Raw genomic sequence first — 20649 nt, 5'->3', positions numbered from 1 at the left:
AACATGAACGAGCAGATTGGGCAGAGGATGCAGGAAAAAGGCCACAACGGGGACAAACAGCAGTGCTGTGTGAAAGCCAAGGAGCTGTGGCAGGCCTACCAGAAAGCCAGGCGGGCCAACGATCAATCTGGTGAGGAGCCGCAGACCTGTTGCTCTGACAAAGAGTTGCATGCCATCCTCGGTGGAGACCCCACCCTCATCCCTAAGAGCCCCGTGGATACTTCGGAGGAGCCTGAGTCACAGGCCTCCACCGTGAACAGAGAGGAAGAAGAGGTGGACAAAGGAGAGGAGGAGGAGTATGGGGGACAGACGACTAGGTGATCCAGCTGTGTAGTGAGCCAGGCCATGTTTTTGACTCCACTGCAGTCCAGCCAGTCCTGATAGTCAAGCATGGGCTAGCCTGATGCAAGGGAAGGAACCTCTGGTAAGTATGCTGTTTGCTTTGAAATTGCAGGGATGGAACCCGCAAAGTAGCAGGACACATCTGTTGATTTACTCTTTTGTACTTGTTCCAGGAGAGGTAGTGAAACAACCAGGAGAGGTAAGTTGCTATGTGCTTTTCATTCCCCTCTAGAGTTAGGCAGAGGGGCCACACAGAGCAGTTGTTTATGTGCACCGGGGTATCCCATGAATCCTCCGTAGAGATCTCGAAGTAACTCTCATGGAGGTGTTTTGCAATCCTCTGCTGAAAGTTTCTAGGGAGGACTGCCTTATTTTTGCTGCTGTGGTAGTATACTTTCCCACACCACTCAGAGATTACGTCAGCCGACACCATTGCAGTGCACAGGCTAGCAGTGTATGGGCCTGGGTGGCATCAGGATGCCAGCACCGGCTGGGCTCTCTCTGTCTCTTTTACCCTCAGGAGTGAGATACTGGCTAAAATCACCACTGCTTGTGGAAAACGGTGTGAGTATTCAGTTCCATTGCCCTATACACATAGACTCGTGCCTGTGAGCTATCCCCAACTATCCCTCATTTCCTCAATCTCTCCCCCTGACCTCCTGCTCCCCAGGCTCACCATGGCTCATGGTGTGACTGGCGCTGTTCTGTATCAATCTCAAGGAGAAGTGAGAATGTAGTGGTTACAACTTGTGTGGATCAAAGGGAGTGAGTTCAGTAGCCTAAGTTTCAATTTCTGTTGTGAATACACTGATAATGGTACCCTCTGTGTGTTGTATCTTCAGCTGCTGGTATTGTGGCCTTGAGGGTCTCTCCCTCCACACTTGTGGAATGCCTGAGCCAGGTAAGGAGGAGAAAGAAGAGGACTTGGGATGATATGGTCCGGGAGATGCTGCAAACCTGTGCTGCATTAGAGAATGAGACCAGAGCCTTGAGGATGACCCTTGCAGACAGCATGGAGAAGGAAAGAGTAGAAAGGAGAAAAGTCTGGGAGCTCAAGCAGGATAAGAAGAAGGAGGTGCACCAGATATAATGGGCTTCTGAGGCAGCAAACAGAGATGCTGCGGACTCTGATAGACCTGTAGGTCCAAGAATCCCATGCTCGCCTCCCTCTGCAGCCCATAGACAACTCAATGTTGGAACCTCCTGACACCCCCCCGCCCCCATCAACATTCCACGTGGCATCAGAGCCATGCACTAACCCTACCACTCCAACCCGGGAGACATTAAAGACAATCACAGCTCCATGTGCACTGACCTGTGAAATACATGGCTGGTGTGCGTGTACCTGAAATAGAAATGACTGTTCTTTCCCTTTCATAAGTTCTGTTCACTTAATTTATTAAGTTTTATTAAGTTCTAAATGTGTTTTTTTATTTGCCTGATTACAGAATAAAATTCTATTTTTTTGGAACATAATTCATTTTTATTAGTTTGCAACATATGCTGTCTGGTGCTGAGGAGGCCTGATACCCACCAAATCCTGTTACTTCATTTTGTCACAGAACCCATAACATTATTCACAGAAAATATTAATAGGTGCATCGGCAATGCTATATTCCTACACACACAGCATTCACTGCAAGGTTCATATCAGGCTGCAAAAGCGCAAGGCCAGGTAGAGCACACTATAGCAAGACACACTACTGTGGCTCACTATTAAAATGGTCATTCAAGGCCTCCCTGAACCATATAGCTCTGTGTTGAACTCTTCTTATAGCCCTTGCATCTGGCTGTTCATATTCACCAGACAGCCATTCCGCCACCCAGCAAGAAACTTTCCCCCCCTGTTGCTTCACAGATATTATGCAGGTCACAGCAGGAAGCTATAACCATTGGGATATTTTTTTTACTGAGGGCCAGTCTCGTAAGTAGACAATGCCAGTGACTGTTCAAATGACCAAAGGCAAATTCAGCTGTCACTCTGCACTTGCAGAGCCTGTAATTGAAACGCTCCTTGGTGCTGTTGAGGTGACAGGTGTATAGCTTCATGAGCCAGGGGAATAAGGGGTAGGCTAGGTCTCTCAGGATCACTACTGGCATTCCAACATTCCCAATGGTAATCTGCTGGCCGGGAAAGAAAGTTCCTGCTTGCAGCTTTCTGAACAGTCCTGTGTTCTTAAAGATGTGCATGTCATGCACCTTTCCTGATCCAGCCCACATTGATGTCAGTAACACATCCCCGCTGATCCACCAGTGCTTGCATTACCATAGAAAAATAGCCCTTTCTGTTGATGTACTCTGTGGCAAGGTGGTCTGGTGGTAAAATAGAGATAAGCATGCCATTTATTGCCCCACCACAGTTTGGGAACCCCATTGCTACAAAACCATCCACTGTGTCTGGCACACTGCCCAGAGTCACAGTCCTGTGTAGCAGCAGGTGATTAATGGCCCTGTACACTTACATCACAACAGCCCCACAGTGGATTTCCCAACTCCAAATTGATTTCCGACTGACCGGTAGTAATCTGGCATTGCAAGTTTCCATAGTGCAATCGCCACTCGATTCTCACCTGTAAATGCAGTTCTCATTTTGGTGTCCCTGTGCTGGAGGGCTCAGGCATTGGCGATGCATAGGGGGGCACGTGGGGTCAAGTGCACACGCTCCCCCCATTTCTTCTTGGTCTGCCAGGAGAGAGGGAGAGGGGCTCTGTCCTTCTGCTGTGCCTGCCTTCCAGCACACTCGGCCCCTGTCCTGGCAGCAAGGCCCAGGTGGGTAGCAGAGGGGGCAGGACCAATCACTTTTCACACTGGCCACTCTGGCTTCCTGTTCTGTGCAGCAGGGTGGCTGCCTGTGAGAGCCTGGCTTGGGAGGTTGTGCTTGGGCCCAGAACAGGCACTCCACCCTCTGCATTTGGTCTGTGAATGTCACCACCAACCTTTAATTGTTTCTTTCTGTGTCCCACAGCAATCTAACCTCCAAGGAATTGTCATGTTATCCATGACTCCGCTTGCATCTCTGCAAATATTGCAGGATCAGATGGCCTATGCTCACTATGCTCATCACAATAGTCAGAGCTGTGCAGGATGCATGTTTCTGCCAGTGATGGTGGACAGCAAGGAGGGATGAGCGAGTTGTGGGGATTTTGAAAAGAGGCATGCAATATTATGAGATGCAGATGAAATTATGGGATGGAGCACATAACTTTATGGGAAGTTGAACCCATGCTCCCAGTCACTCCTGCATGACTCATTTTGGCCCCAGGAGGCATTGCGAAAACTTTCCAAAACACCCTGCGCTGGATGGTGATGAGTTGTACAGTGGGATAGCTACCTATGGTGCACTGTACTCTGCACTGATACAAGCGCTCCTGGTCAGGACGCACACCGCCGACACGAGAAGCGTAGTGTGGACACTCACAAGAGATAAAATAATTGTGGCGGCTCTTTGCCTACATAACTTAGGTCAACATAATTTTGCAGTGTAGACATGGTCTTAGATAAGTGGTTCTTAACCTTTACTGCAGCCTGCACCTCTTTGGTTCTCAAAATATGTTCTCGCACCCCTTATCAAAAATCATTGAAGTAGGTCAGTTCTTTAAACCTAGATATTTCATAACTGTAGAATGAAAGAGAGAGAATTATATATTTATTTTAATTTTGCAATAAAATTAAGAATCCATGAAAAATTACACACTTCTTTTAAGTTTCAGAGTAACAGCCGTGTTAGTCTGTATTCGTAAAAAGAAAAGGAGTACTTGTGGCACCTTAGAGACTAACCAGTTTATTTGAGCATGAGCTTTCGTGAGCTATGCATCCGATGAAGTGAGCTGTAGCTCACGAAAGCTCATGCTCAAATAAACTGGTTAGTCTCTAAGGTGCCACAAGTACTCCTTTTCTTTTTACACTTCTTTTAAGTTTACCAGCTCACTGACTCTTTTGCTGTTGCTTTTGTTCAATGAGGTTTGAGAAACGAGGACCTTTTTTTGAAATAGCCACACGCATGTCATCACTTGCATTTAGGTGGTTTCTGACCTTTGTTCTGATGTGTAAGAGTGATGAAAATCCTCTCTCACACACGTATGTAGTGGCAAATGGCACAAGGATCCCCAGCGCTGTCTTCGCCGGTTGTGGAAACGGTGCTAGTTGAGCACACTAGAAATGCTCAAGCTTCATTGTCTCAAACTCCATTCGGATTCGGCCATTGGCTCGTAATTCAATGAGATCATCTTTCATCAAATCACTATCATTGATGGAATCCAGGTTAAAAAGAAATGGATCCAGTATCCATTTCTTTGCCACATCAAGATCTCCAGTGGAAAAATATCCTTGGAAAGAGTCACTCAACTGTTGCAAATCATTTGTCACTTCAGTTGTGGTGGTCATTCCTTCATTTTCCAAAACAACTGTTTCTTCAGGAAAAGGAAAGTTGTGAAATTTCTTTTCTCAACACGCTTTATCCAAACTGGAAGTTTCTGAATAAAAGCAGATAACTTCTCTCTGGCCGTTACCGTGTTCATCCCAGTTCCTTGCATAGATGTGTTGAGTTCATTTAGGTGTGTGAATACATTTGCCATGTACGCTAGGCGAAGGATAAACTCTCTATTTTCGAAGTCATCAACTAAATTACTGCTTTGGTTACAAAGAAACTGACTTATTTTTTCACGCATTTCAAAAATACGAGTAAGCATTCGGCCACGGGAAAGCCACCTCACTTCTGTATGGAAAAAAAGGACCGTGTGCTTGGCACCAATTTCTTCGCAAAAAGCATGGAAGAGGCGATGATTTAGAGCACGTCCTCTGATGAAGTTTACCGTGCTCACCACAGTAGACAAAGTATCCTTCAATTTTGTAGGCAAAGTCTTTGTGGCACGTGCATGACGGTGCAACATACAACGTGTGATCATGATATAAAGTACTTCTTTCTTTACACAGGCAACAAATCCTGAATTTTTTCCTAGCGTGGAAGGGGCACCATCGGCGCAAATTGATCCACACACGTCAAGCGTTATCCTATGCTCCAAAAAGAAGTCTTTGACGAGATTGAATACGTCAATTCCTTTCTTAGTTAATTGCAATGGTTCACAGAACAACAATTCTTCTAAGATTTCTTTCTCCTTTACGTACCGCACAAACACCAACAGCTGACTGCAGCCATCAACGTCAGTTGACTCGTAGAGCTGAATACCCACTTTAAGAGGACTAGCTTTGATATCTTTATAACATGCTGCAAGATATCCTGGCTCATCTCATGAATTCTAGAACGGATCACGCCATTTGACAAGGGAACTTGCTGAAGCTTCTTTTGTGCATCTGGTCCCAATACTATTTTTGCCATTTCCAATGCATAAGGTTTCACTAATTCCTCAGCTGCTGTATGAGGCTTCTTTTCCTTGGCACACAAATATGCAACTTGATAGCATGCTTGTAACAAGGGCTTCTCAAGTGACACAAACCCAAACGTCCTCAAGGTTCCGCTACGATCAAATCGTGCCCTCATAGACGTCAGGGTGTCAATGTCATGTCCAGCAGCCGCACCACCATGCTGTTTGTTGAAATATTCAGACAGCTTTGATGATTTGAGATTGGCGTTTGAAAATAACGAGCTGCACAGTACACATTGTGGTCGTTGATTTCCATCCTTCTCTTTCGTACAAGTGAACCCGTAACGAACATAGTCATCCTTCCATTTGCGTTTCTTCGACATGGCAAGGATTACTGAAATGAAAAAAATATATAAATGGAGATATGGGAGCCTATACACTTTTAAATGCATATTAAATATATGTAAAATAGTTTTATGTTATTACTCGCCACAAATAATAGTACAGTAGGCACACAAAAATAGGCAAGTACTACGCAGAGATGTTACGGAGTTTTGCTGTGGAAGTAAACTGTAACCAACGCGCTAACAGTTAGCGGCTAACTGAATTCAAACAAAGCCACGGCGCTGCCACATCATCATCTGCGCATGAGTCAAGAAATACCCCGCAACGTGGCGGTACACTATATTTTGTAGCGAGATAACTTCACTACAATTAGCTTAAAAACTTGAAAATAAATTTTGTGTTTGTATATTACAGTAATCGTTTTACAAAACGTATAATGTTAATAAATACATAGGTTTAATGAAACAAAGTAGCTGTACGTATGTGCCTGTGCTTAATTTGTGTTTTTGATGATTTGCCTTCTAAAAAAATCTGGCATGTCTCACACCCCCCGAAAGAGCACCCCAGGTTAAGAACCACTGTCTTAGACTGATCAGTTGCATATTCACTTGCATGTTTTAAACACTTTGTATCAGTGTTTGCATCCCAAGTGTCTGTTTTAGCCCTTTTTGCAAAGCTTAAGTTTTTGTCCCAAAATTGTACACATTGTCATTTTATTTCTGTCTTAGTAGAAATAAGCACAGAGGGGTTTTCATTATTATTTTTAACAATAGCGCTAATGAAAATGAGTCCTTTAATAAAATGTTCTGACCGTCTACTTCTTCTCCAGCTTTTCAGTCTGATTAGATTATAGACACATAGCAGTAAATTAAATTGCAGGCTTATTTCCTGTGTCATTGCTAAGATCTGAATTACATTGGCTAGGTGGCATTATGGGTTTCAGTGTTCAAATGTTTCATTTCTGCAAATCAGCTTTCAAATCATCTGATGAGTCACAAGCAAAAATTACCTTGGTGGGATCATTCTAGTAACCATTTTGACATGTCATTAAATTCCCACATGGTTTAGCAAAAGTGGCAGTAAGAGAGACCCAGGTCTGGAATACAGATGGTGCTGGTCACAGATTAGGTGCATGTGATTAGCAGAACTCTGTGAGGAAGCATGCATGGTGCTTAAGCTCAAACTCATGCCATTAGTCCCTGAATAGTGCAGGCCTCTCACCAAACAAACAGAAAATAATCATCAGAATTATAGCTGCAAACTAATGGCATATGCTGCAGGATTGGTTTCTGGGTACCAATTGCTCAGAATATTAGAATAAAAATGTACAAGTGACATGTTTAAATTTTATCTGATACACAATGGAAGTTATGCCCTCACATTGTGTATACAACGCTTCTTGATGTTCCTGTAAAACCGCAAAGCACAGATTGAGTGGGGAAAGTTTCCAATACAGGAACTAAGGAAACATTTTTCATCAAGCATCCTTAATTGTACCTATGGCCTAAGTGTTAAGGGGCAAGCCCAAAAGAAAAGATTCTTGGCAGAATAAAATTTCATAAGAAAAGACTAGCTTAAAGGAATCTGTTCTATATTGGATAAAGCATCAAGTTTGATATAGCTGCATTGGTTCTTAATATAACGATTCTATTTTTTTAGTTTACATGAAAATAACAATTCTTGTTTTTTCCTTCCCTCTTCTAACTAGATTAAGAAGAAACAGCAAGAAGTAGTGGGCTTCTTAGAGGCCAACAAGATTGACTTTAAGCAAATGGACATAGCTGGTGACGAGGACAACAGGAAATGGATGAGAGAGAATGTCCCAGGTGAAAAGAAGCCACAAAATGGAATCCCCCTCCCTCCACAGATCTTCAATGAGGAGCAGTACTGTGGGGTGAGATGTCATTTGATATTTTCATAACTTTGCAGACATTCTTCCTTCAGGACATTTCACAAGTGCCTAAATTCCACCACTCTTCAAATCATTTGAGATCATCTTTCGAGCTAATAGATTTAGGAGATGTTTCTTTAGCCCAGAAGAGAAAATAGAGGGCCTGATTGTCCCCTTTCACAGAGACACCTACAGGGAGGGAAAACTTATTAGGGAAACTCTTGCTTGGTGAACTGCATGGAGTTTCCTAACTGTCCTCTGCAGAGACAGTGACTTGTGGTTCAGTGAAGTACATGGAGTGTCAGCCTGCCACTCTTATGGGAGCTCCCTGGAAATCATGTGTTCCCTCCCACTTCACCACAGCCCCTGATATAGCATAGCTATTCATGAGCTGTTCTTCTATTGGTTCCCTGCCCACACTCTACTTCTGCCCTATCTTGAGGGGGCTAAAGGGTGCTGAATGGGCGATACTGCAACTTCCACTGGGTAGTCAGGGGGCAAGACCCTATAGAGCAACTGTCCTTTTCCCCAGTCCTGGTGTCCAGCTCTGCATCCTTTGGATTGACATGACCTCCTCCCACACATAAAAAGCAAGCAAATAAATGTGGGATCCCCAGCAAATAAACCGGGAGTCCCACCCCTACGATGTTTGTGCAGAGGGGCACCACTGGAGCTCAGGGAGGAGGTGAGGATGTTGCTTTCTTGGCTCTACTTCCTTCCTTCCAGCAACTTTGAGGCCTTTTCTTATATGATTTCTATTCCTTTTGTCCCCTTTGTGCCAAAGAGTGGGGTTTCATTAGTTTGTTTAGGCTCCGCGACTGTATCTGTAAATGCTTAATAGAGCTTTTTTTTTTCCGTATGGATATCTGTGAATAACATTCTCTCAGCACTCTCAGACAGCCCCTTAGGTCCCAGTCTGTATCTGGACTGAGCTGGGGAAGCTAATGATCCAACCATCGGACTAAATTTGGTGATGAATCCTGGTAACGTACAACCTGAGTCACATTGCGCATATGCTACGAAGAAGCCCCTTTGGGCCTCATCCAGTGCTCGAAATGCTGTCATTGACTTTAATGAACATTGGATCAGGCTGTTAGTTATCGTTAAGGCCCAGTGTTTGCAATGGAAGTCATGGATTTCGTGACTTTTCCTGACCTCCATGACTTCTGCAGTGGCTGGTGTGCCTGGCCCGGCGCCCGCCTGAGCAGCTTGGGCAGCCCCCAGGCCAGGTGCACTGGCTGCTATTGGGGCAGTCTGAGGCCCCCTGCCCTCCACCAGCAGGAATTTGGACGTGGTGGGGGCTCAGAGCTGGGGATTGAGGTGTGGGGTGGTGCTTACCTGGAGAGGGGGGCTCCCTTCCCTCGGCTCCTAGCTCCACGTGCTGCCTCTGCTGGCAGGCACCGCCCCCACAGCTCCCATTGGCTGCAGTTCTCAGCCAATGGAAGCTGCAGAACCAGGGTTTGGGGCAGAGAGGAAGTAGCACGTGGAGTTCAGGAGCCAAGTAGGGAGCCTGCCCCAGCCCCACCAACCCTACCCCACAGAACCCAGGACACTTCCCTGCTCCCCCCAGCACCTGCGGCGCCTCCCCGTTCCTCCCAGCACCCATGGCGCCCCCCCAGGGTAGGCCCCCCCAAGGACCCATGGCACCCCCCAGGCCACCCCCCCCAGCACCTGTGGCGCCTCCCCCCCCGGTTCACGCCCTCCCCAAACACCTGCAGTGCCCTCCCAGGCTGCGCCCCCCAGCAGCTGCGGCACCCCGTGGGGCCGTGCCCCCCGAACACCCCCGGGGCCCTGCCCGGCTGTCCCCTGCACCTTCTCCCTTCCCATGTTTTAGTCAGGGGTATATAGTAAAAGTCATGGACAGATCACGGGCTGTGAATTTTTGTTTACTGCCCATGACTTTTACTAAAAATACCAGTGACTAAAACGTAGCCTTAGTTATCATCTCCTTGATGACATAAATAGATTGTACCATTAGAATTACCGAGGTAACAGAACTTAATAGAAAAAAGATATATTTACAAAATAGTCTACAATATACAAGATTGTAATTCTGAAAGAGGAATACAATTATTATTATTATTATTGTTATAATTTATTTATTTATTTTATGTATTATATTTTTCTGGTAGTGCACATAATGTGCTAAGTGCTTTACAAATGAAAATAAGCCCTGATCCCTGCTCAAATGAGCTAAAATATTTTTTTTACATCTGGAACTCAGAGTTCCATGGACAAAAATACATGCTTATCTTTGCATGCAAATTTGGCTGTTGCACATAGATATTTAGGCAGCTATCTAGCTATTTGTACATGCAGTCATGCTCAGAACCAACATAAATGAATACTCAGCTGTAGGTGTGCAATTGTTTGAACTTCTTTTGCACATGAACCTTAGGGCTCCCTTTCTGAAAATTCAGCCCAATGTTTTTTGTCTTTTGATGATCAGACATCATAAAGATTTAAAAAATGGATATTCTTAAATGGGACAACTTGTCCAGATCATAAAGATTCAAGGAGACAGCCTTTCCTCTCACAGATTCTCAGCAAACAGGTTTCCTTCCTTTGTTATAGGTAAGAAGAGATCTGTGGCTTGGGTTTGGGCCTCAACTTTGAGGTGATCAAAAGCCAGATGTGAAATTCTGTATGTGAGCCTATTTTGAGTTATAGCCCAAACTCTCATATAATTTAGAATTAGACAATTTCACTTCTGTAAAAATTCAAGACTTCTCTCTCAGAATGTACATTATCTAATTTGTTCCTTGAATCAGAGTACAATTTATTTCATAATTTTTCCTGGAACTAAGAGTCCAGTTAATTCAGACAGTTCTTCACCTTGTGTGTGTAGCTAACTCTTGCAATATTACAATGAATCTCATGATATTTACTGTTTTTCTTCACTTCCAGCTCCCGGAGTCATGTGATTACATGAAAATCTCATCTTGATTTAAACAAAAAGAGAGCGTATGTTCTAGCCCTAACGGTTGTAGAGGAAAGTTTGAAAATATGACCCGAATGCACCCTAATGGCTTAAGCCTACAAGGCAAATAAAAAGCGCCTCAGATTCATTATTTTTAAAATCTTGTGATTTTTAAATCACTCTCATGGTTTTTGGCTGCCTGACTCATGAATTTTGAATACCTAAGGTAGGCGATACTGAGTCACTCAAGACTAAAGGTTTCCTACCAAGGGTGGTCTTATGTCCCATTTTGAATGTATTTTCCTGCTTGAGTTTTCAGTTAAATATCTATGGTATTTTTATTGATCTCTTTCCATAACCTGTATGTTAGAGCCTGTGTTCTTGTTTATTCCACATGTAGTTCTAAGTGAGCAATGCTATAGATCCAATGAAGCCCCCACTGAAGAAGGCAAGTATATGTCTAAGGCACATCGGGGTAGGCACTTTGGAGGAGGAGGAACCTATAATATAAATGGAAGCAAATAGTAAAACACAGATTAACTGCAATGGTTCCAATGGATAGCATTTCGACCAGATTATTTTGCTTGTAATGCTTTGGCATATGCATTGCTTACATGATAAATATTCACCACTTTATGACAGAAACTGTTAATAGGTCCCATGTGCTTTTATATTTGCATATGGGCTTGCAATGGGCAAATAACCTCTCCTTATATTAATGTGTTTAAACCAATGGAAGGTAATACCATAACATAAATATTCTTCTTCGAGTGCTTGCTCATGTCAATTCCATGTTAGGTGTGTGTGCTCGCCATATGCCCTGGTGCCGGAAATTTTTCCCTCACTGGTATCCCTAGGGGACTGGCTCTGATGCCTTCTGGACTGGCGCGCATATGTGCCAGTATAAGGGGTGCCTCCGGCTCCCCCTCCCCTAGTTTTTTCTTATCGCCAGTGACAGTGCTGGAGCATCTCCTTGCTTTGACAAGTGCTCTTACTCAGTGGTTCTTCCTATTGTTCGTTGTATAAATAGTTCTTAGATAAGTAGTTCTTTTTGTTCTATTAATAGTTAGCTAATAGTACTGCAGATAAGTTAGATAGTCCCCTAAGGGACTTAGCCCAGGGACAGGGCATGCCCTGGTTCCTGGGCTTCAAGCCTTGTGATCGTTGCAAAAAGCCTATGTCAATCAGCCACCCTCATCAAAGCTGCTTGAAGTGTCTGGGGAAAATCCACGTTAGCAATAAGTGTCACATCTGCAAGAGCTTCAAGCCAAGAACTAAAAAGGAGCGTGACATAAGACCGAGAGTGCTCCTCATGGAGTTGGGTCTCGCGCCAGCCTCCAAGCTGCTGAGATCAGACTCTGAGCACAGTGGTATTGGTGCGAAGTGCGCCACCGGCACCAGCCTCCCAATGCCGGGTCCCAGCCCCCGGTACCTGCAAAGAAGCAGAGGAAGCACACCGGGAGAGGGCATTCCCTGACATCCCATATTGAAAAGGGAAAATCCGGAGAGCAGCATAGGCCCATGTGGGGCAGCACGTCTCTGGAGCCCAGCCAGGCACCTGCATCGCTGGCAGTGGTACAAGTAGAAATCATTTCTCGTTGGTACTGCGTTCATGGGAGGGACACAAGGGGGGGCCACGTGACCTCCCGGTGTGACCCTCCATGTGACTCCTCCCCGCCCCACCCCCAGCCCAGGGCCTCCACGCTCTCCCCGTCCCCTCCGACATCCCCCTTACCAGTCTAAAATTTTACAACTGCATCTGTTAAACAGATGCAATTGTAAAATGATGCTTTGAGCCCCTGGTGCCACGTGTACTTCCAGGTGTCATTGAGGATCCAGCAGCACCCCAAATTGAAAACTTCTTAAATGAAAGAAGGACGGGACGGACAATCACCCCACTTTCCCTTAACACACCGAGCAACTCTGGGAACAAAACAGGCAATGAGCTCTGCAGATGTGAAAAATTCCTAGAAATGGAAAGATACAATACACACAAAACATAAAACCATCACATCTACCACACACAAGGATCCAGAAAAGGGAAAGAGCAGAGAGGGAAGGAAGATATGAATGGAAAAAAGGAGAGGAAATGTAAAGAGGAAAGGTTTATAGGAGAATCTTCCTTGATATTTGAGTTCTCTCTTTCAGCCAGGTATAGTGCATTTTTCCTAGACAGTGGCTTATATAAAATAATAATTCCCCCACTGTTTCAGTCCGTTAGCTCCCAGTGTTACAAGGGGAAATTTATTTCTTTCCCTACTGGTTAGCTGAGTTTTCTTGTTGCATAATTAGATTGAACTCCCTTGTATATTATTCTAGACAGAGCCCTACATCTTTTCCCGGTTTTATTGTTTGGTATTAGATTCATCTTGTAATGCCAGGTTCAGCATCAGACATTTTTCCGGAACATGAAGGTCACATCTGGAAACGATAGCAGCAGAGGTGTCACATGCGGAATAGAAAACAATAAACCTCGTGGGCACATAGCCAGATATGGAGGGACAGAGGCTGCTCGGCCTGCGAAACTGCAAGAGCTGCTGACCAAAAGTGAATCTTTCATCTATCCAGTCAATCAGGCCACTTAGGTCCTTTAGTTCTATGCCCATACTGATTTCAGTCAGCTTCTACATAGCACCGTTTAGTCACCATTAGAGCTTGGTTAGCTACTTACAGCACATAGATCATCCCTTTGACCCCTGTTTGAGAATTATCCATGAACAGATTTTGATTTTATTTATTACAGACTTGCTCATCATTTACAATTGTTAAACAAAATAGTCATGAAACCTATTCCTCATTCATGTCATAACTGGTCTGACATGGGCCCATGACTTAGTTACATGGGCCCAGATCCTCAAAGGTATTTAGGCACCTCATTCCCATTGAAATGCCTGGGCTTTGGGTTCCTAAATACCTTTGAAGATCTGGGCCCAGCTGTTATCCTTTCTGCTCCCTGACTTGTTGACAAGCATTCATAAACAGGAGGAAAAGGTGTTCAGAACCTGAGACAGATAGATGGTTCCGACACAAAACTTCATGAAAAGGCATCTCCTCAAGTATCCAAGAGAACTTCACTGTCTAGGAACATTAAATGTTACTTGTACAAATGCTGTGAGACATGAATTAAAAGGGAAGTGCTTCTCCTGCTGGGCATTGGAGTGGAAGATCTCCCCTATTCAGTCTTCTCTGCAGTCCATTCTGGACTACCAGCTTCACCTGAAACATCAGGGCCTAGCCTTCTCCTCAATCAAGGCCATCCATCCCTGTGTCCAGGGCAGATCAGTATTCGCGCATGAAATGACGATCAGGATTCTTAAGGGCCTCAAAAGGCTTTTTCCACCGGTCCAGGACCCAGTGCCCCAATGGGACCTTAACCTAATCCTCCCTAGGGTCACTGGCCCTCCCTTTGAGCCTCTCCCTCTGGCTACCTGTTCTCTTTCGCATCTGTCGTGGAAGGTTGCTTTCCTTGTGGCTATCACTTCAGTGAGGTGAATCTCAGAGATTAAAGCCCTTATGTCGGAGCCTCCATACACGGTGTTCTACAAGGACAAGGATCAGTTGCATCCCCATCCAGCTTTCCTGCCAACGGTGGTGTTGCCCTTTCATGTTAACCAGGACATTTTCGTACCAGCGTTCTGACCAAAGCCTCACACGTCCAACGAGGAGAGGCGTTTGCACACCCTGGATGTCAGACGGGCTCTGGCTCTCTACTTAGAGCACACCAAGCCCTTTTGCAGATCGACTCAACTCTTTGTCGAAGTGGCTGACAGGATGAAAGGCCTCCCAGTGTCTTTACAGAGGCTTTCATCTTGGATTACTACCTGCATCCGTACTTGCTATGAGTTGGCGCAGGTTGTACCTCTACCGATAGTGGTGGCCCATTCAGCTAGAGCTCAGGCGTCATCAGCAGCCTTCCTGGCACAAATCCCTATCCAGGATATCTGCAGGGCCACAATGTGGTTGTCGGTGCACACCTTCACGACCCACTACACCTTCACCCAGCAGGCCAGAGATGACTCTGGCTTTGGCAAAGCTGTGTTGCAATCGACACGTTCATGAACTCCTACCCGCCTCTGGAGATACTGCTTGGGAGTCACCTAACATGGAATAGACATAAGCAAGCACTCGAAGAAGAAAAAATGTTTACTAACCTTCTGTAACTGTTGTTCTTAGAGATGTGTTGCTCATGTCCATTCCATGACTCGCCTTCCTTCCCCTCTGTCAGAGTTCCGGCAAGAAGGAACTGAGGGAGGGTGGGGCCGGCGGTGCCCCTTATACCGGTGCATATGCACGCCACTCCAGAGGGTGCCAGAGCCGGTCCCCTATGGATACCACTGAGGGAAAAACTTACAGCACTGGTGCATGTGGCAAGCACACACACCGAATATGGAATGGACATAAGCAACACATCTTGAAGAGCAATAGTTATGGAAGGTTAGTAACTGTTTTTCATGAGTAAGGGTCAAAGGAGGTACCTGGTATAGTTAGTTTGCCATTTTGAGCTTGAATGTAAATTCAAATCATGAAGTGCTTACTTTTCTTATATAAATATTAAGGGCAGGGGGACAGATAACAGACCCTGTTTATCTTAACATAGGCAAATGCAGGGTATCTAATTTACCTTGATTTCAATAAGGCATTTGATACGGTTCCACATGGGGAATTATTAGCTAAATTGGTAAAGATGGGGATCAATATGAAAATTGAAAGGTGGATAAGGAACTGGTTAAAGCGGAGGCTACAATGGGTCATACGGAAAGGTGAACTGTCAGGCTGGAAGGAGGTTACTAGTGGAGTTCCTCAGGGATCAGTTTTGGAACCAGTCTTATTTAATCTTTTTATTACTGACCTTGGCACAAAAAGGGGGAATGTGCTAACAAAGTTTGTGGATGACACGAAGCTGGGAGGTATTGCCAATACAGAGCGGGACCGGGATATCATACAGGAAGATCTGGATGACCTTGTAAACTGGAGTAATAGTAATAGGATGAAATTTAATAGTGAAAAGTGCAAGGTCATGCATTTAGGGATTAATAACAAGAATTTTTGTTATAAGCTGGGGACACATCACTTGCAAGTGACAGAGGAGGAGAAGGACCTCGGAGTATTGGTTGATCACAGGATGACTATGAGCCGCCAATGTGATATGGCTGTGAAAAAAGCTAATGTGGTCTTGGGATGCATCAGGCGAGGTATTTCCAGTAGAGATAAGGAGATGTTAGTACCGTTATACAAGGCACTGGTGAGACCTCATCTGGAATATTGTGTGCAGTTCTGGTCTCCCATGTTTAAGAGAAGGTACAGAGAAGGGCTACTAGGATGATCTGAGGAATGGAAAACCTGTCTTATGAAAGGAGACTCAAAGAGCTTGGCTTGTTTAGCCAAACCAAAAGAAGGCTGAGGGGAGATATGATTGTTCTCCATAAATATATCAGAGGGATAAATACCAGGGAGGGAGAGGAATTATTTAAGCTCAGTACCAATGTGGACACAAGAACAAATGGATATAAACTGGCCATCAGGAAGTTTAGACTAGAAATTAGACGAAGGTTTCTAACCATCAGAGGAGTGAAGTTCTGGAATAGTCTTCTAAAGGAAGCAGTGGAGGTAAAAGACATATCTGGCTTCAAGACTAAGTTTGATAAATTTATGGAGGACATGATATAATGGGATAGCCTAATTTTGGCAATTAATTGATCTTTGACTATTAGCGGTAAATATGCCCAATGGCCTGTGATGGGATGTTAGATGGGGTGGGATCTGAGTTACTACAGAGAATTCTTTCCTGGGTGTCTGGCTGGTGAGTCTTGCCCACATACTCAGGGTTTAGCTGATCACCATATTTGGGGTCAGGAAGGAATTTTCCTCCAGGGCAGATTGGCAGAGGCCCTGGGTTTTTTTTGCCTTCCTCTACAGCATGGGGCACGGGTCACTTGCTGGAGGATTCTCTGCACCTTGAAGTCTTTAAACCACAAGTTGAGGTCTTCAGTAGTTCAGACATAGGTCAGGGGTTTGTTACAGGGGTCGGTGGGTGAGATTCTGTGGCCCGCGTTGTGCAGGAGGTCAGACTAGACAATCAGAATGGTCCCTTCTGACCTTAAAGTCTATGAGTCTGAGTCTGTACCTTTTGCCCAACTTGTGTCATGATAAAGGTTTTTGAGATTCCATAAAGATAAGTTACATAGTGACTGTATACCATTAAATAGCAACTGCCTTATAAAGCTAGGCAGACCAGCTGCAGCACCTGTAAATTATAAATGTGCAGTATTTGACTCTGTGTGTGAAGCTATATTGGGAAAAAAGAATTTGCATGTTACTACAAATTTATATTTATACAACATCCTTTGTGAAAGCATCTCAGAGTGCTGTGCAGTGTTCTTTTTTTAAAAAAGGCAGTTACGATAACCATTTTTAAAAGCTAAATCAAATAAGTCTTGAAATTAGTTTTTAGTATTCAGTATAAACCATCTACGTTGACAATTATATTCTTTACTTAATCTCTTACTTAAGCTGCTTCTTCTATTGGTGTCTACACAGAGGTCTTCATCACTTTCTAAGGGTATGTTTACACTACGAAATTAGGTCGAATTTATAGAAGTCGGTTTTTTAGAAATCGGTTTTATATATTCGAGTGTGTGTGTCCCCACAGAAAATGCTCTAAGTGCATTAAGTGCATTAACTCGGCGGAGTGCTTCCACAGTACCGAGGCTAGAGTCCACTTCCGGAGCGTTGCACTGTGGGTAGCTATCCCACAGTTCCTGCAGTCTCCGCTGCCCATTGGAATTCTGGGTTGAGATCCCAATGCCTGATGGGGCTAAAACATTGTTGCGGGTGGTTCTGGGTACATATCGTCAGGCCCCCGTTCCCTCCCTCCCTCCGTGAAAGCAAGGGCAGACAATCGTTTCGCGCCTTTTTTCCTGAGTTACCTGTGCAGACGCCATACCACGGCAAGCATGGAGCCCGCTCAGGTAACCGTCACCGTATGTCTCCTGGGTGCTGGCAGACATGGTACTGCATTGCTACACAGCAGCAGCAACCCATTGCCTTGTGGCAGCAGACGGTGCAATAGGACTGGTAGCCGTCATCGTCATGTCCGAGGTGCTCCTGGTCGCCTGTGTGAGGTCGATCAGGAGCGCCTGGGCAGACATGGGCGCAGGGATTAAATTTGGAGTGACTTGATCAAGTCATTCTCTTTAGTCCTGCAGTCAGTCCTATTGAACCATCTTATGGTGAGCAGGCAGGTGATACGGATTGCTAGCAGTCGTATTGCATCATCTGCTGCCGGGCAGGCAAGAGATGAGGATGGCTAGCAGTCCTATTGTACCATCTTCTGCCGAGCAGCCATGAGATGTGGATGGCATGCAGTCCTTCTGCACCATCTGCTGCCAGCCAAAGATGTAAAAGATAGATGGAGTGTATCAAAACAAAAAATAGACCAGATTTGTTTTGTACTCATTTGCAACCCCCCGCCCCCCGTCTAGGGGACTCATTCCTCTAGGTCACACTGCAGTCACTCACAGAGAAGGTGCAGCGAGGTAAATCTAGTCATGTATCAATCAGAGGCCAGACCAACCTCCTTGTTCCAATAAGAACAATAACTTAGGTGCACCATTTCTTATTGGAACCCTCCGTGAAGTCCTGCCTGAAATACTCCTTGATGTAAAGCCACCCCCTTTGTTGATTTTAGCTCCCTGTAAGCCGTGTCGTCAGTCGCCCCTCCCTGCGTCAGAGCAACGGCAAACAATCGTGCATCTGAGTTGAGAGTGCTGTCCAGAGCAGTCACAATGGAGCACTCTGGGATAGCTCCCGGAGGCCAATACCATCGAATTGTGTCCACAGTACCCCAAATTCGATCCGGCAAGGCCGATTTAAGCGCTAATCCACTTGTCGGGGTGGAGTAAGGAAATCGATTTTAAGAGCCCTTTAAGTCGAAATAAAGGGATTCGTCGTGTGGACAGGTGCAGGTTTACATCGATTTAACGCTGCTAAATTCGACCTAAAGTCCTAGTGTAGACCAGGGCTAAACACACTGAGCACTATGTGTTGTTTTCCTGCATTTGCTTTTACCTGTGGGGGGGGAGGAAGGGATAGTTCAGTGGTTTGAGCATTGGCCTGCTAAACCCAGCATTGTGAGTTCAATCCTTGAGGGGGCCATTTAGGGATCTGGGGAAAAAATTGGGGATTGGCCCTGCTTTGAGCAGGGGGTTGGACTAGACGACCTCCTGACGTCCCTTCCAACCCTGAGATTCTATGACAAAGAAAACTAAGGAAGAAATTGAAAAAAAACTTCCTGTTCATTATGTGATCTGGATCTCTAGAGTAGATTGATCACGTGCTCCTTATTTTTAAGGAGTGTCCCATATTTTGAGGTAAATCCCTTATTTTTGTACCTAATGTCTGGCATAGCTGATACTCAATAATATACGATGCATTTTTGTCTTGTGTTTCAGCAGTAATTATGCAAAGAATTGTATATAGTGTGATAAAAATATATGAGTTTATATCACAGATAAAACCTTATGGGATATTGTTTGTTTAAAAATAAGTTTGACTACATTTTTCATACAGTTGTCCTTAATTTACCAAAATGTAGATGGTAACTCTACCATGGGTATGGTAGAGTATCCACTTATAAGGTTACTTACATGCAGAGTATTATTAGATACCAGGAACACATTGAAATTGCTGTGTTTCTTACTATCTGTCTTGGGTGCTGTTTTTAAATGACGTCAGTGGTTTGGTTTTGGTGTGATCCTAGGTCTGGTTATCCATTGGAGATACCATGTACGTACATGTAAATTATTGGGACACTTACAGTCTAACAACTTTATCCAAAGAGGAACTAACAGGGTGTGTGTATTTAATATCAAGCACATCTTATGATCCATCACTGTTGTAACCCTTGTCCTTCCTTCCCCCTTACTTTGTTTCTCATCCATTGCTCTGTTGTGCCTAACTTAAGGCCAGATTCTGCCTAGTCCTTACAAAGATGCAGAAGTGTATTCGTTTTGCCAAGTGGCATTAAACACATTGCTCTAAATATGCTTCTTTCTATGTCTCAGATTCTGAAAATTCTTAGTCATGAGAGTAGTGATTTGGGGCAATGTATGGAAGGATTTGTAGGTTCTGTTCTCTTTTGCATATGCTTCTTACCAATTCCTTGTTCTTTGTTTAATTCCTTTTCTAGGACTTCGAATCCTTCTTCTCTGCCAAGGAAGAAAACATTATTTATTCATTCCTGGGTCTGGCACCTCCTCCGGGTTCAAAGGTATGAATTTCTGTTCTTTGCTGAGGTCCATTCATTTTAATTTAGTAAAAGTTGGAGGTAGGCCCTGATTCAGCATGTAAAATAATGGACAGTGACAAGTGCTGCAATAAGAAGTTAGTTTGCTGGCACAGGGCTGCAGCAAAGTCTTTTAAGAAAAAAAACAACAATGAAGGCTTTCCAATAGAAAGTCTTCTTTCATCAGGGATTTGTTACAACCTCTTCTGCTACTTTAAAAAAAGCACATATATTTTGCCATATTCAACTTTGAAACCATACAGCAATCCCTAATTAAATTATGGGTGAAATCCATACAAACCCCATTGCACAGAGCCCTGAGTGAACAGGCTTTGTATGGGAAAACTGTGCAGGGCTTGGATACAGAATCCATTCCCCTATCTGGGTGGATATCCCCTATCAGGAAATGGCAGACTGTGACTCTGTTTAATCTGACGGCGGGAGTTGTCGATATTGGGTCCTTACAACCATGGGCTGTTTAACTAGTCCCATGGTGTGCCACAAGCCACCCTTCTGCACTGTCCCACATAAAGCTCAGATTCCAGCT

The 20649-nt window shown here is 44.5% G+C and overlaps 1 protein-coding gene across 1 annotated transcript in view; it reads left to right on the top strand.

Annotated features, from left to right (window-relative positions):
* The window catches only part of LOC102947465 (SH3 domain-binding glutamic acid-rich protein), a 51008-nt gene that overhangs the window by 10962 nt on the left and 19397 nt on the right, over window positions 1-20649 (top strand). Inside the window, exons 2-3 of the mRNA XM_043538219.1 lie at window positions 7717-7902; window positions 20007-20087. Coding sequence (XP_043394154.1) covers window positions 7717-7902; window positions 20007-20087 — 267 coding nt within the window. The remainder of the gene's footprint in view (window positions 1-7716; window positions 7903-20006; window positions 20088-20649) is intronic.

The sequence above is a fragment of the Chelonia mydas genome, chromosome 1 (genome assembly GCF_015237465.2).
Source record: "Chelonia mydas isolate rCheMyd1 chromosome 1, rCheMyd1.pri.v2, whole genome shotgun sequence".
Classification (NCBI taxonomy): Eukaryota; Metazoa; Chordata; order Testudines; family Cheloniidae; genus Chelonia; species Chelonia mydas.
Note: the sequence above shows the minus strand (reverse complement) of the source record. Positions and strands in the feature narration are given on the sequence as shown.